The sequence below is a fragment of the Scyliorhinus torazame genome, chromosome 1, assembly GCF_047496885.1.
Source record: "Scyliorhinus torazame isolate Kashiwa2021f chromosome 1, sScyTor2.1, whole genome shotgun sequence".
In the NCBI taxonomy this organism is placed as follows: Eukaryota; Metazoa; Chordata; class Chondrichthyes; order Carcharhiniformes; family Scyliorhinidae; genus Scyliorhinus; species Scyliorhinus torazame.
Window position 1 is genome coordinate 259,862,690 of NC_092707.1, and position 17,040 is coordinate 259,879,729.

At 47.4% G+C, this 17,040-nt stretch overlaps 1 protein-coding gene and 1 non-coding gene across 3 annotated transcripts in view; both read right to left on the reverse strand.

Annotated features, from left to right (window-relative positions):
* Positions 1–17,040, reverse strand: part of bud23 (BUD23 rRNA methyltransferase and ribosome maturation factor) — a 46,267-nt gene that overhangs the window by 6,856 nt on the left and 22,371 nt on the right. For both annotated transcript variants that reach the window (XM_072505369.1, XM_072505379.1), the window contains 3 exons: positions 15,420–15,505; positions 10,704–10,749; positions 7,745–7,803 (listed from right to left, as the gene is read on the reverse strand). In XM_072505369.1, coding sequence (XP_072361470.1) covers positions 7,745–7,803; positions 10,704–10,749; positions 15,420–15,505 — 191 coding nt within the window. The remainder of the gene's footprint in view (positions 1–7,744; positions 7,804–10,703; positions 10,750–15,419; positions 15,506–17,040) is intronic.
* On the reverse strand, positions 4,825–4,955 carry LOC140430809 (small Cajal body-specific RNA 20). Its single transcript, XR_011949552.1, has one exon.

Here is a 17,040-nt window from a genome sequence, read left to right on the forward strand (position 1 = left end):
GATAGGGTGGAGTGGGAGTATTTATGGGAAGTGTTAAGGAGGTTTGGGTTTGGGAACGGGTTTATTAGCTGGGTTAGACTTCTTTATGGGGCTCCAACGGCAAGCGTAGTTACAGGTCGACATAGATCGGAGTATTTCCGACTATATAGGGGAACAAGACAGGGATGCCCGCTGTCTCCATTGTTGTTCGCGTTGGCAATTGAACCTCTGGCCATGGCGTTGAGAGACTCCAGGAAATGGAGAGGGGTGATTAGAGGGGGAGAAGAACACCGAGTCTCGTTATATGCGGATGACCTATTGTTATACGTGTCGGACCCAGCGGGGGGAATGATAGAGTATGCAAATTTTGAGGGGGTTCGGGGATTTCTCGGGGTATAGGCTAAACATGGGAAAGAGTGAATTATTTGTGATACATCCAGGGGACCAGAGTAGAGAGATAGAAGGCTTGCCTCTAAGGAAAGTGGAAAGAAACTTCCGATACCTGGGGATTCAGATCGCTAGGAGCTGGGGAACCTTGCACAGACTTAATCTGACACGGTTGGTAGAACAAATGGAGGAGGACTTCAAGAGGTGGGACATGCAGCCTCTATCGCTGGCGGGCAGGGTGCAAGCAATTAAGATGATGGTCCTCCCGAGGTTCTTATTTGTATTTCAATGTCTCCCTATACTAATTACTAAGACCTGTTTTAATAAAATAGACAGGAGCATCACGAGCTTCGTGTGGGCAGGGAAAGTTCCGAGAGTAAGGAGGGGGTTCCTTCAGCGTAGTAGGGACAGAGGAGGATTGGCACTACCGAACTTGGGCGATTACTATTGGGCCGCCAATGTGGCAGTGATACGTAAATGGATGATGGAGGGTGAGGGAGCGGCGTGGGAAAGACTGGAGAGAAAGTCTTGTAAAGGGACGAGTTTAGAGGCGCTGGTGACGGCGCCGCTACCGATCTCACCTAAAAAGTTTACCACGAACCCGGTGGTGGCGGCAACATTGAATATCTGGGGACAGTGGAGGCGACAGAGAGGGGTGCGGGGAGCCCTGGTGGGGTCCCCAATCAGGAACAACCATAGGTTCGCCCCAGGAAGAATGGATGGAGGATTTCAGAGCTGGTTCCAGTTGGGAATTAGGAGGGTGGGAGATTTATTTATAGATGGGACTTTTGCGAGCTTGGGAGCATTGGAGGAAAAGTATAAGTTGCCCCGGGGAAATTTCTTGAGATATATGCAGGTGAGGGCATTTACTAGACAACAGGTGAGGGAATTTCCATTGCTCCCGACACAGGGGATACAGGACAGGGTGCTTTCAGGGGTGTGGGTCGGAGAGGGCAAGGTGTCAGAGATTTACCGAGAGATGAGGGAAGAGGGGGAGGAGTCGGTGGGCGAACTAAAAGGAAAGTGGGAAGAAGAACTAGGGGAGGAGATAGAGGAGGGTATGTGGGCTGATGCCCTAAGCAGGGTAAATTCCTCTTCCTCATGCGCCAGGCTGAGCCTGATTCAATTTAAGGTGCTACATAGAGCACACATAACGGGAGCAAGATTGAGCAGGTTCTTTGGAGTGGAGGACAAATGTGGGAGGTGTGGCGGGAGCCCGGCAAACCACGCACATATGTTTTGGGCATGCCCGGCACTGGAAGGGTATTGGAAGGGAGTGACGGAAGTGATTTCGCGGGTGGTGAAGGCCCGGGTCAAACCAGGCTGGGGGTTAGCTCTATTTGGAGTTGTGGAAGAGCCGGGAGTGCAGGAGGCGAAAGAGGCCGACGTTGTGGCCTTTGCGTCCCTAGTAGCCCGGCGCAGGATCCTACTCATGTGGAAGGAGGCGAAACCCCCCGGACTGGAGGCCTGGGTAAATGATATGGCGGGGTTCATTAAACTGGAGCAGATAAAGTTTGCCCTGAGAGGATCGGCTCAAGGGTTCACCAGGCAGTGGCAGCCATTTCTCGACTACCTAGGGGAACGTTAGAGGGAAGACAGATGACCAGCAGCAGCAACCCAGGGGGAGGGGGGGAGGGGGGGTTTAGTTTAGGTCAAAGATAAAGGGGTTTTGTTACTTGTGTATTGTTTAAAATTTCTGTATTGTTATTGTTGCGTTTGCTTTGTAAGAGGGGAAAAATTGTTGTTTGGGAAAAAATTTTCAATAAAACATTTATAAAAAAAAAAAAAAAAAAAAAAAAAAAAAAAAACAACTCTTGTTTCTCTCGGGTGGCATGGTGATGCAGTGGTTAGCACTGCGCCGAGGACCCGGGTTCAATCCAGGTCCCAGGTTACTGTCTGTGTGGAGTTTGCACATTCTCCCCATGTCTGCCTGGGTCTCACCCCCACAATCCAAAGATGTGCACGGTAGGGGAATTGCCCCTTAATTGGAAAAAAAAACTGTTTCTCTCTCCTCAGATGCTGCCAACCTGCTGGGTTTACCCAGAATTTCCGGTTTTACTTATGGGTGCAACTGCTTTCCCGAGTCAGATCTAAATCCAGGAGTGTGTATTTCACTTCAGTAACTTCTTTGCAGTGTTAATGTAAGCCTACTTGTGACACTAATAAAGATTATTCCCCCAATGCGCCCTTCCTTAGCTAAAAGCACTGAATCGTGTTAAAGGAGTGCGTGTGGGCCATGTTACAGATGGCCCTCCATTACTGCACCCATCCAGACTTCTCACCAACTATGAATCCACCATTTACATGAAAATGAAATGAAAATCACTTATTGTCACAAGTAGAGTTTAACCCTGAAAAGTGTGAGGTTGTCCATTTTGGAAGGACACACATGAATGCGGAATACAGGGTTAACGGTAGGGTTCTTGGCAATGTGGAGGAGCAGATATATCTTGGGGTCTATGTTCATAGATCTTTGAAAGTTGACACTCAAGTGGATAGAGCTGTGAAGAAGGCCTATGGTGTGCTAGCGTTCATTAGCAGTGGGATTGAATTTAAGAGCAGTGAGGTGATGATGCAGCTGTACAAAACCTTGGTAAGGCCACATTTGGAGTACTGTGTGCAGTTCTGGTCGCCTCATTTTAGGAAGGACGTGGAAGCTTTGGAAAAGGTGCAAAGGAGATTTACCAGGATGTTGCCTGGAATGGAGAGTAGGTCTTACAAGGAAAAGTTGATGGTGCTAGGCCATTTCTCATTAGAACAGAGAAGGATGAGGGGCGACTTGATAGAGTTTTATAAGATGATCAGGGGAATAGATAGAGTAGACAGTCAGACTTTGTCCCCGGGTGGAACAAACCATTACAAGGGGACATAAATTTAAGGTGAATGGTGGAAGATATAGGGAGGACGTCAGAGGTAGGTTCTTTACCCAGAGAATGGTGGGGGCATGGGATGCACTGCCTGTGGAAGTAGTTGAGACGGAAACATTAGGGACCTTCAAGCGGCTATTGGATAGGTACATGGATAACAGTAGAACGATGGGGTGTAGATTAATTTGTTCTTAATCTAGGATAAAAGTTTGGCACAACATCGTGGGCCGAAGGGCCAGTTCTGTGCTGTATTGTTCTATGTTCTAAATGAAGTTACTGTGAAAAGCCCCTAGTCACCACATTCCGGCGCCTGTTCGGGGAGGCTGGTACAGGAATTGAACCGTGCTGCTGGCCTGCCTTGGTCTTTCAAAGCCAGCAATTTAGCCCTGTGCGAAACCAGTCATGGGAGCCATGTCTGCTCTGCAGATCATACTAACCCAATTCTGCCCCCTTTTAACAATCACTTTCCTAGTAGAGATCACCGTACAGTGACTGGACTAGTAAAATCTGGCTATTCTCCTGCCCATTTCCCACTCCAGGAACATTGTGTCTATTTATCATTTCCCGTCTGACTCAGGACCTCCAGTGCAATTACCCATTCGACACAGTTTGCTCTCTCCTCCCCACCACTCCTATTTTCTCCCCTGAAGGCACTGATTCGCCTGAAAATAGTCTTCCTTTCCGGTAATTTACCCATCTAAGTCTACAGATCGAAGACTGACTCAAACGGATCTTCAGCAAAAACATGAAGTGGGTGAAAGTGATTCAGGAGCCCTTTTGACCAGGCCCGAGTTTCTTGATTTAATTAGGAATAAGGCATGACGCGAAACAGGCTGCGAGTGTAAGACAAGTGTCAGAGGGAAGACTGATTTTGCCCCAAAGCCTTGTTCATCTAAGCATTTTCAGGCAGGGATCAGAGAGTGATAACGGGGAAAGCAGCCCAAGGGATTGTTTCCCTTTAACTGGGGAGAGCTCGGTACCACCGTAACAAGCCCCGTCTCAGCCCTATTAATCATAGAATTTACAGTGCAGAAGGAGGCCAATCAGCCCATCGAGTCTGCACCAGCCATTGGAAAGAGCACCCTATCCAAACCCACACCTCCACCCTATCCCCATAACCCCACCCCACCTTTTTGGACACAAAGGGCAATTTAGCATGGCCAATCCACCTAACCTGCACTTCTTTGGACTGTGGGATGAAACCGGAGCACCCGGAGGAAATCCACGCAGACACGGGGAGAGCGTGCAGACTCCGCACAGACAGTGAACCAAGCCAGGAATTGAACCTGGGGCCCTGGAGCGGTGAAGCAAATGTGCTAACCACTGTGCTACCGTGCTGCCCAATACCAATTAATTCTAATCTCTGCAACGCAAACTGGGCCCTTCGGTTTGGTTTCATGTCATATGACCAGTGAGTAAAATTTGTTGTCAGGACAGGGGCCTTGAAGTGGTGGTGATGGGTCTTCTCTTTGTACCCCTTCAGTCTGTTTCCTGATGTACACCCACAGTGGTCAGCTGAGAAATTCTAACTGCGTCACCAAGGGGCAGCTTCACATTTATTTTACCCCCCCCCTACAGCATCACGTCCATAAATTGTATGAGGCAGGAAAATACAGCAGCCAGCAGCTCGGGGCTGTCATAACGATGCTCCTCAATTACTATAGGTCTCTCAGGGACTGGCAGAAGGAGACTGTAATCCTCCCATCTTTATTCTGAGGGACCTGAGCAATGAGATAACGATCCCCAAACCATGCATTAACATCTGTAAAGATTAAAATATTGTGCATAATCCCCTCCTCTGAAATGTAGACTTTACATACATTGGAACAATAGCACAATAATGTGTTGATCACAGCCCAGGCCGCAAGCACACAGTCACTGGATATTGAGGAGTTAAAACATTCAGTTCATTTTCTCCCCCTGTAGGGCAGGTTACTGATGGGTTTTGCTCAGCATGAACAAGGGGCAGAGGCTGGCACCTCTTCGGACTGTATGTCACACTGAGCATCCAATGGAATATCGATGGGGGAACAGAAGGGAAATATGTCAAATAAGGGGTATTCTTCAAAACAGGACGACACGCGTGGCATAGCTGCCCGCACAATGGTCGACGGAGCAGTTGGTTGAATTCCTTGCGGCCAAGCTTTAAAACAGAGGCAGGCAGCCTCAGAGGACCTGGCGAGGGTGGCAGAGCCGAATTGGGCTGCCCTGGAGAGTGGAGCAGAGGCTGGAGGTGCAGAGGGCATTGATCCAAAAGGAGACGACGACGGTGACTGACCACAAGGATCCAATTGCCTCGTTGGAAACAGAAATGCTGATGACGACGGACGTTCAGAAAAAGTTGAGGTGATCGATGACTTGGGAAACTGCACAAGGAGGCAGAACCTGAGGATCGTAGGGCTGCCTGAAGGTATTGAGGGAACAAGGACGAGAGAATATGTGGCCAAGATGTTTGAGAAGCTGGTGGGAGAGGGGATCTTCGACTGCCCTCCCGAGGTGGACCAGGCACAATGGTCGTTTGGAGGAAACAGAGTTGCTGTGGGCAATCATAGTGAAGCTACATTGGTACTTAAGACAAGGAAAAGATCCGGAGGTGGGCGAAGGAGACACAGAAATGCACCTGCGAATACAAGGTTCGTACTTACCAACTTGGGAGCGGAGCTGGCCAACCGAAGGGCCAGGTTTAATAAGGCTAAGGGAGCCCTATTCAGGAACAAAGTGTGGTTTGGGATGGTGTACCCTGCTCACCTGTGATTCATGGATGGGGGAAAAGGAACACCACTTTGATACACTGGAGGAGGCGAGTTAACGTTTTAAGGGACCATGGACTGGGGGAAGTTGAAGGCTTTGGATTTTGGGTGGGTTTATCTGTGACCTGGACTGGGGATATTTTATTCAACGGGAGGGAGGGATGGCATGCCAGTATTACTTACATACTATCATTATGTTGGTGACAAATTTTGTTTTCATTTTCTTCCCTGCATTTGGGGGTGTTGGGAACATTAAAATGTGCAGGGTTTGGTTGGTGGGTAGCGCGAAGAGGGAGGAGGGGAACGAAGGTGCGACGCGGTGACAAGGTGGGGCATGGGGGGGGACTAAGGGGGCTTTGTTATAAAGGAAGTGTGCCCTTTGCCTCGGGAGGGGTCCACCATGCTAGCAGGTATGCTAGTTAACGGATGGTTTCTTTGGTTTTGGCTTGGGTTGGGATAGTGGGCCTGGGGAATCTGGGGCTTTGTTTAAGGTTGGGGGATTGGGCGGGGGATGGCCGACGTCGAAAGTTTCTTTTTGGAGGGGGATGGCAGCTGCTATCTTGGGTGGTGGGTGGTTGACATTTCGATATCTGGGAATAAGGGTTCTGCAAAGTTAGGCTCAGTTACACAAATTAAGTTTGGTAGAGCGGGTGAAGGAGGACTTCAAGAAGTAAGATGTTCTTCCCCTTTTGTAGGCAGGGAGGGTCAAGACAGTGAAGATGACGGATCTACCAAAGTTTCTGTTCGTCTTTCAGAATCTCTGATATCTATGGGGAGTTAATGGAGAGGGCCTCAGTGGAGGAAGTAAAATGGTAGTAGGAGCAGCTGAGGAGGGGTTTTCGAAGCAGGGGCATGGAGCGAGGCCCTGTGGAGGATAAATTTGATCTCCTTGTGCTAGATTGAGCCTAATTTAATTAAATACGGTGCATAGAGCGCATATGACAGTGTCACGGATGAGTCATTTTTTTCTTGGAGGTGGAGGAGAAATGTCGGTGGTGTTTAATAGGGCCAGTAAACCACACTCACATGTTTAGTCTTGTCCAAAATTGGTGAAGTTTTGGGAGGCTTTTTCAGGGGTTTTGTCGGGAGATTTTACGGGCTAGGGTGGCCCCGAGCTTGTGGGTGGCAATAGTCGGGGTGCCAGAGGATCGGGTAGTGCAGGTGGGGGGTTGCCTCCCTGATAGCCGGAGGTGGATCTTGTTAGGGTGGCAGGTTCCGGAGCCACCCAAGGCGATAGGGTGGATGAATGACCTGGCGAATTCCGACATCTGGAAATAGGTAAAGTTTGTCATTAGAGGATCAGAGAAGGGGTTCTTCTCGAGGTGGAGGCTATTCATCGCCTTCTTTAAGGAGTGGCAGATGTCGGGGGGGGGGGGGGGGGGGTTGTTTTTGTTTTATATTATAATTATAAAGTGGGGAATGTGGGATGTTTGTATTGTGGCACGTGTATAGAGATGAATGTCTCCTGTGTTTTGTGTACAAGTTGAAAATGACTTGAATAAAAATATATTAAAAAAAAACAGAAATAGACCATTCCTCCGAAAAGATTTGTGTCAAGAATTTGTGGCTCCACACAATTTGTGGCTCTCACTATCACCACATCCTGCTATTATTTCCTTCCTTATAGTTATGCAGTTTCCCCTAACATACTTCTAAGTTATTAATCTCAAATACTCAAGTGAAGTATCCAGTTGAATTAATGTATTAGTAGTGGCTATTGTGTATTTCTGACCTTGGAATCTCCACATGTGAACACGTTACCTGGCATTTGTGAACTGTACTTGGCCTGTTGTTTCTTCCCCCTGCTGTGCTCCGAGGCCCTAAACAGAGAGGGTGGGGGTGGGGTAAAAGAGCAAAAAATATAACATTCAACACTGCACCCACTCAAGTTCAAATTCAGTTTCAGACCGAGATCTCTATTCAGAAGAAGCACTGATGCCCATGAACACAAGGACTCGCACAAAGCAAAGTGGGAAGGGGCACTTGGCAGAGAAAGGGCAGGAGGGAGGGGCACAGAAGTAAAGAGCACATGCTACGATGGGCAGAAGTACAATTAAAATCTGGAGAGGAGCAAATCTGTCAATGCCATTACATTTCAGGGTCAAAATGGAAAGAATTGGTCACAAAATGCAACAGGAAACATTTCATACATGATAAAACTTCAAGAAACTATTTGAATCTTTTTTTGGGAAACAAATAAAATTACATTCGGAAAAAGAGTTTGAGACAATACAAACACTAGAAGTGTACATAGAACATAGAAAATACAGCACAGAACAGGCCCTTCGGCCCACGATGTTGTGCCGAACCTTTGTCCTAGATTAATCATAGATTATCATTGATAATTGATAATAAGTGTAAAATTGGTTGTTTCTTGTTTTAACATGCACTCAGCCCATCAGTCTATAAACAAGAAATCAACCATTTGTAACAACGGACACAATCTACATTTCACTTGAATGAAGAGACTGAGGTTTGTCTTCCAGCTCCTCCATTTTATTCCTACCTTTAACTTGGAATAAAATGTCAGCTGAAAAGTATTTTCAGAAAATTCACTTAGACGTACATTTTCATCTAAAACGTGGAATTCCCTCAGCTCAGCCAGGCTTGGACTTGGCAGGGGCCGTGTGGCCTGACATCATGCTCCTTACCGTATGACCCTTCTGGGAAGTGCTAGTGTGTGTGCGTGTGTTTGGTTAAGGAAAGGTTTAGTTTTGTTTGTGGTCAGTATTCATGTAAGTAATGAAAATTTGGCAGAGGAACTGAAGGTTAGCTAGCATCCATCGAGTAATACATCCAGATGGAGTTACATTCTTCAGGAGAGAAATGGTGGTAAGAAAAAGGAAAGCAGATTGCTGTAATCGTGTTTTTAATAGTACCTCTAAGAATATGCTGTCATCTCTGCCCTAGACAAGTACCAGTCCAGCTCCCTCCTCAAGGCGTACTGAGAATCAGCACCCACTGCACCAGTCAGCAAAGCAGTCCAGAGGATCACTATTCTCTGGCACAACTTTAGAATTCTTTGTAAATCACAGAATTGCTGCAGCGCAGGAGGTCATTCGGCCCATCATGTCAGCACTGGCTCTCCGAATGGGCAATTCACTTAGTGACGTTCAACCCCGTTACCCTCGCACACTTCCTTTTCAGATCAGTCTAATTCCCTTTTGAATGCCTCGATTGAACCTGCCTCCGTGCTTTTGGTCAGTGCATCCGGGACCCTAGCCACTCGCTGTGTGGAAATATTTTTTCTCATATCATTTAATACTTTTGCCTGTTCCTTTAAATCAGTGCCATCTTGTTCTTGATCATGCGTTTAAACCATGTTAAGAGTTAATGTTTGTGAAAATTCACTTGGACGTACATTTTCATCTAAAACATGGAATTCCCTCAGCTCAGCCAGGCTTGGGTTTGGTATGTGAAGAGTGTCAGGCTCGTCAGGGGTCATGTGGTCTGACACCATATTCCTTACCTTATGACCCTTCTGGGAAGTGCTAGTGTGTGCATGTGTTTGGTTAAGGAAAAGTTTAGTTTTGTTTCAAAGTTCTGCATCTGCCCTTGCGATCTTGCCTGCCGTATAAAAACAGAGCTTACCCAACATGGAACTCAGGATTTTAAAACCAGCCCTTACCCAAAAATAACCACCACCAAACACAGCTGGAGATTACTCAAAGTCACAAACATGGGCGGCACGGTAGCACAGTGGTTAGCACTGTTGCTTCACAGCTCCAGGGACCCGGGTTCGATTCCCGGCTTGGGTCACTGTCTGTGCGGAGTCTACAAGTTCTCCCAGTGTCTGTGTGGGTTTCCTCCGGGTGCTCCAGTTTCCTCCCACAGTCCAAAAATGTAAAGGTTAGGTGGTTTGGTCACGCTAAATTGCCCCATAGTGTCCAAAAGGTAGGTGGGGTTGCTGGGTTAGTGGATAGGGTAGAGTTGTGGGCTTAAGTTGGTACTCTTTCCAAGAGCCAGTGTAGACTTGATGGGCCGAATGGTCTCCTTCTGCACTGTAAATTCTACGTAAACAACAGATCATCTGCTGAACAGCACTGAACGATGCTTCAGCAGAAAGTTTAGAGCAGCTTTCACGGAATAGAAACAGCAGGGCCTGACAACAGTTGACATGTTGGGTATGACAGTGTATAACCAAAACATTCCACCCCATCTTCCCTCTTTAGAGATACTGTGTAGTTTTCTCCCCCCAGATTTCCAGTTCTGTTTTCCTCCTCTGAAACACGCCCAATTTCAAGGTTAAATATTTTGATCTTTAAAAGAGGCTCCACTGCTAAACAGTATGATTGAAGAGGTCACCGTCACTTCACCATTATTTAGGTTACTACTTGTTTTATAACTAAAGAGCTTACAGCTCATTCATCTGTAAACCTGGAAGTATTTTCTCTTGTTCAATTTGCAATAAAATCAAACTCCCCAAGTATCCCAAAGGTCCCTCTAGTCATCTGATGCTTGTGAGCAACCACCTACATTGCTCTACTTTAAATATTTGCAGCCAGAGTCGAGGCAGACAGTCAAGAGTGCGCAGGATAATGGGGTTCAATGTCACTGCGAATTGCTTATTCACTCATTGTACTTATGTGTACGTGTGTACACAACCGAGTCAGATTCAGCTGAAAATAAAAACATTGCTCACTCTGGAGCCAGCAAAAGCACGAAACAGGAACAAGGAGCAGCCTCTAACAGCATAATGAAAATGAAATAAAAGAGTTACCATTGGCAGCTTTCCAGAGACTCCAACAAATAAACACAAGAAGAATCTAAGAAAGAAACAAATATCAGAACTCATGGGGACAACTTAGAGAAAGCACTTCAGTAAAATGCAGCATTTTATTATGTCCCAGAATATTTCACAACCAATTAATTAATTAAATCATTCCTGGGATGTGGGTGTCGCTGGCTGGGCCAGCATTTGTTGGCCATCTCTAATAGCCCTTAAATGGAGTGGATTGGCTAGGCCATTTCAGAGGGCAGTTAAGAGTCAACCACATTGCTGTGAGTTTGGAGTTGCATGTAGGCCAGACTAAGGGTGGAAGGAAGGAGGCAGTGGTGTAGTTGCATTGTCGTTGTACCAGTTATCTGGAGACTCAGGTAATGCTCTGGGGAGCGGGTTCCAAACCCACCATTGCAGATGGTGTAATTTGAATTTGATGAAAATATAATCTGGAACTTAAAAAAAGTTTCAAAAGATTACTATGGAACCATTGCCGATTGTCGCAAAAATCCATCTGTTTCGCTAATGTCCTTTAGGGAAGGAAATCTGTTGTCCTTACCTGGTCCGGCCGCCATGTGACTCCAGATCCACAGCAATTTGTGGTTGAATCTTAAATGCTCTTAAAGGCAACAAATGCTGGCCCAGCCAACAAAGCCCACAGCCCATGAATTGACAGAAAAAAATCCATTAATGAACCAGATGGGTTTTTACCACAATCAACGACAGTTTCATTACTTTTTAAATTTTATTTCATTAAAATGTGAATTTAAATTCCACTAGGTGCATGGTGGGATTTGAACCCTTATCCCCAGAGCATTGGCCTGGGCCTCTGGATTACTAATTCAGTGACATTACCACTACCCAACAGTCTTCCCCACTCGCTGAAGAAATTAAGCATCGTTACAGAATAAACACGAGGCTACTGTACCCAACCCCCTACCCCTCTCAAGTACCTTGGTCGGGATTCTCCGTCCCGTCAGCCCCATTTTCAGCGGATCCTCTGCTCCGGCCAATGGGATTTCTGGCCATCCCATGCCATCGGGAAACCCGTGGGTGTGGGTGCGCTGCCAGCGAAGCAGAGGATCCTGCTGACAGGGAATCCTGCAGCTTGTTTTTTGTCAATCTACCCTTTGTAGCCACCTAAAATGGCTGATTCCCTATTAATTTGACCAAAACCAGATTTAAAATGGCTAACCGAAAAGGCTGATGGGAAAAGCAGCCAACAGGACACAAACGGACAGCTGCAGACAGAATAGCGTATTTGGCTCTGGGGAAGTCGGCCCAGATCGATACTCAAGACTATTAGCAGCACATCAACCCAGACATCTGCAGTTTAATCGGCTATCCCCGGGAACAATTGCAACATATTAGAAATTGAATGCCGGACCAGACCTGTCGGCGCCTGCAGTGGCCGAAACAAAGACAGGTGAACGACCACCCTCCGATCGAGGAATCGCCCCGTTATTGGACATATCGAACCCAGTGATTGGGAACAAGTCCAATCACTTGGGACTCAGGGTCAAGGGCCGCCCCAAGAGGCAGGAAGCCCCTGGGCCCTATAAAGTGAGGGGCCAAATTCAGATCTCTCTCTCCCTTCTTCACCTGCTCGAGACCTTCGCAAGAACATCGACCAGAAACAGTAAGTCTGACTCCAGCGATCGCTACCCGATAAAGACTCCTAGCCATTGACCCGTATCAGCCTTTTTAAATCCCGCGGGCCAGATCCGATTCGATAAGCCATTTGTTTCCCTGACCTGGTGGGCCCTTCCTAAAGTTAAGTATTGGCCAGTAGTGATAGGTTTCTATATAGATAGTAGGATTATTGTGTAAGCATTAATTGTTGTATATAATAAACGACTGTTGATTTCAATCTTACTAAGCAGTGTGCTGACTTATCATAACTCGAGCTTGAACCACGTGGCGGTATCAGAAATATACCTGGCGAGTCGTGAGCAAAGGTGACGTAATCAGAGGTAATAAAACTAAGGCTAAAAAGAGCAGCATAATTGGCGACTCTGTTGGGACCCGACATAGAAGTGGAAAACCACTCCGAGAGAACCCCAGAAATTTGAATAGAATCCAATTGGAAGCAAAAACAAAAAAAAAAACCCACAAGTGTTCAAGCGGTTCTGGTTAATAATTCACAATTCGGAAGTGTGTGTATGCATGCGTAACTAACAGGTTATAAGGTAAAACTGATAGATTTTTGTTGCGTCAAAACTGTCGGCAGTCTGTATTTTCGGAAATTAGCGCAAGCCGTACCCGCATCTACGACACCACCTTAGCCCCCTGTTCCAAATTTGAACGTAGCGAGCAGATAAGAGAGATGGCCATGCAGGCAATGCAACACCTCATGAACCCCAAACAATGTGCGGTCGCACCGATCAGCAGCATTAAAGTGGGACAGTGTCCCATTTGGGAAGTGAAAATTCGCAAATTTCTGCAGGGCAAAGGATGGCCCATGTGGAGCGGTTTCTGTAATAATGACGACTCAGGTCCCGGAAGTATAGGGCATACTTGGTGGGAGAACAGGAGTGAAATCCATAAGAAAAGCTTAGCGAAAGCGCGCAAGCCGATGGCAATCGTGTCCTGCATGGCACAATTGCGAGGCACAAAGGAGGTCGTCAGGACGCTCCGAAAAGAAATAGAAGGCATACATCGTATGAGTAAAATCGATGTATGAGAGATGGAAAAAGAGAACCTGGAATTGAAAAGGCAGTTAGAAGCCAAGGACGAAGAGGTGGCTGACGCCAAACGGGGTCACCAGTCTTGTCTGGCGCATTTAAGCAGTTTTCAATCCCAGTATGAGAAGGCTTATCAGGACACGCAGCGTGCCGTCCTGGTTAAGAGACAGAGAAGCAGGTGGAGACGCTATAGAAACAGTGTAACAGTGTAGTGATCTCAAGGCAGCCTTGAGAGTGTTCCACACTGCAACCACGGAGCAAAGGCAGAGTACCTTGACCATGCGAAGTGCCGAAAGCAAATTGCAAACCTGCAAGCAATGCTTTCTGTCCAAAAGGGATTCCAAGACACCTTTGGGGAAAGTTTAGAACAGGAAGACGGCCCTGATTGGGAAGAACTGCAAGAGACAGCGCAGAGATATGTTCAGGGAACATGTGCGCAGGGAAAGTATTGGCCAGTAGTGATAGGTTTCTATATAGATAGTAGGATTATTGAGTAAGCATTAATTGTTGTATATAATAAATTACCGTTGATTTCAATCTTACTAAGCGGTGTGCTGACTTATTAATCATAACTCGAGCTTGAACCACGTGGCGGTATCAGAAAGATACCCGGCAACTCGTGAGCAAAGGTGACATAATCAGAGGAAATAAAACTAAGGCTAAAAAGAGCAACACCTTGTATTATACCTGTGTCAGTGCTACCTATACGTCGAAGTGTTCTGCCGCACCCAGTGAGTTCTCTTTACAAGAGGACTTTATTGAATACGCAATAAAGGGAGGAAATATATGTAAATAGAGGACAATCACCCACTGCATGATATGAGACCTAAGAAAATATCTTATAAAGCAACAAGGGGGGGGGGGGGGAAGCAGAGGGATCGATATCAATGGAAATTTCTTGTATATTGTACCCGATGCACATACCCTTGTCTACTGTATAGTGTATAAAATGAACAACTGCAATAAAAACATTTTTTAATAAAGGGAGGAACAGGGCGGGCAGGGGTGTCCCACATCCCAGAACCTGCTGAGAACATCAGCTGCATTCCTATTCATCTATTCATAACCTGAGGCGAAGATGCCAAAGTCCAGGAATAGAGTGCTCAGAACTTTGCAACAGGGTCAACCATTACAGAGAAATAAATGCAGTGATGGGTTAGCAGATCTACAACAAGCCACAAGCTCCAAAGAGAATCTACAGAACAAAGCATCTGCTGCTGTTTCAGAAGGGCAGGGCGGGACGAAAGAAAGAAGCAGAAATAAATCTCAAGAACTCTCAAGAATCTGTGCTCAACCTGGGGACAGATGGACGGTGTTTGAGGCAGGAGGATCCTTAGACAACTAGAAAGCTTTTACCAGGTTTATATACAAGTAAAAGAGTGACATGCAGGATAAAGCAATAATTTAACTGTCCCACAGTAGATAGTCTAGTCTATCTAAGGCCAAGGTGAAAATTTAGGCTGGTCCATTCAATGACTTAAGTATTTGAAGAGAATTCTGATGCTGGTTGCAGCTTGTTGCAATAGCAAAAAAATGATTTGGCATTTTTCACATTTTCAGGATGCTCTTTACAGCCAATTAATTACTTTTGAATTGTAGTCACTGCTATTTTACAACCAAGGCGACAGCTAATTTGCACATAGCAAGATCCCACAAACAGCACCGAGATAATGACCAGGTCACCGATTGGTTGAGGAACACTCGAAGAATTTCCCCAGCTCCACAAATAGTGTTGCGGGATATTTTAATCTGAGGGCCGATGGGGCACGGTTTAACATTCCAATAGAAAGGTAGCACCTCCGGCACTCTAGCACTCCCTCAGCGGTACACTGGAATTTCATCTTAGATTGTGTGCTCAAGTCTCTGGAGTGATACTTAAACCCACAATCTTCTGTGCCACAACTGAGCTTCAGGGCCGGATACATAAGCAGACAGAAATTCCTTCAAAACGGAGGAATGAAACTAGTTACAGCTTTTAAAAAAATGAATACTGACTACGTTCCACAAGAAAGCTAGATCATTCAATGCTCACTTTTTTGCTTTGCTGCTGTTGGGGTAATCGACCACCAGACCACCTGTGAAACCGGCCTTCATCGCCTGCGCTGTGATCAACTCCAGCTGCGGAACAAAAATATTCATGCTGATTTTAGTTGTTCTCAATCATTCATGCCCTTTTCCCTTTAGTGATCCTTCTCACTGGCATATAGTTTTGTGGGCATATAGTTTTCAGGGATACAATTTTGTGGGCACTTTTTGCTATCTTGCCCACTGGCACTGTGGTAATGCTCCCACTGGCCGATCTTGGTGGGGAAGAGAGTGTCGTTCGAGGCGTCGAGCATTGTGGCAGACAATGGCGGTAGGTATATGATGGTAAGTGGCAAGCTACAGGGGGAGCGGGTGGTGTTGGTCAATGTATACGCCCCGAATTGGGACGATGCGGGGTTCATGCGGCGTATGCTGGGCCAGATTCCAGACCTGGAGACAGGGTGCCTGATAATGGGAGGGGGGGGGGGGGGGATTTCAACACGGTGCTGGATCCGGTATTGGATCGCTCTAGGTCTAGGACAGGCAGGAGGCTGCCACGGCCAAGGTGCTGAGGGGGTTCATGGACCAGATGGGAAGGGTGGATCCATGGAGGTTTGCGAGGCCGGGGGCCAGGGAATTTTCATTCTTCTCCCATGTCCACAAGGCCTACTCCCGGATTGACTTTTTTGTCATGAGCAGGGCGCTGATTCCGAGGGTGGACTGGGTGGACCTCGAGTTGGGGGAGGAGAGGTACCAGCGCCCGTGTGGTGCCTAGAGGTGGGGTTGCTGGCGGACGAGGTGGTGAGCGGGTGGGTCCGGAAGTGTATAGAGGGGTACCTGGAGGCTAATGATAATGGGGAGGTGCAAGTAGGGGTGGTCTGGGAGGCGCTGAAGGCGGTGGTCAGAGGAGAGCTGATCTCCATTAGGGCCCACAAGGAGAGGGGGGAGAGGAGAAAGGTTGGTGGGGGAGATGGTGAGGGTGGATTGGAGGTACGCGGAGGCCCCGGAGGAGGGATTACTTAGGGAGCGGCATAGCCTCCAGGCTGAGTTCGATTTGTTGACCACCAGGAAGGCAGAGGCGCAGTGGAGGAAGGCGCAGGGGGCGGTATATGAATACGGAGAAAAGGCGAGCCGTATGCTGGCGCACCAGCTTCGGAAGCTAGAGGCAGCTAAGGAGATCGGGAGAGTTAGGGATGGAGGAGGGAACACGGTGCGAAGTGCGGTGGGTATCAATGGGGTCTTCAGGGACTTCTACGAGGAACTGTACCGGTCTGGGCCCCCACTGGAAGAGGGAGGGATCGGTCGCTTCCTGGATTGGCTGAGCTTTCCGAGGGTGGAGGAGGGGTAGGTGGCGGGGTTGGGGGCGCCGGTTGGGTTGGAGGAGTTGGTCGAAGAGATGGGGAGCATGCAGGCGGGGAAGGCACTGGGGCCGGATGGGTTCCCGGTTGAATTCTACAAAACGTATGCGGACCTGCTGGGCCCTCTGTTGGTTAAGGACCTTTAACAAGGCAAGGGAAGGAGGGGCTTTGCCCCCGATGATGTCTAGAGCGCTGATTTCCCTGATCCTGTAGCGGGACAAGGATCCCCTACAGTGTGGGTCATACAGACCGATCTCACTCTTAAATGTA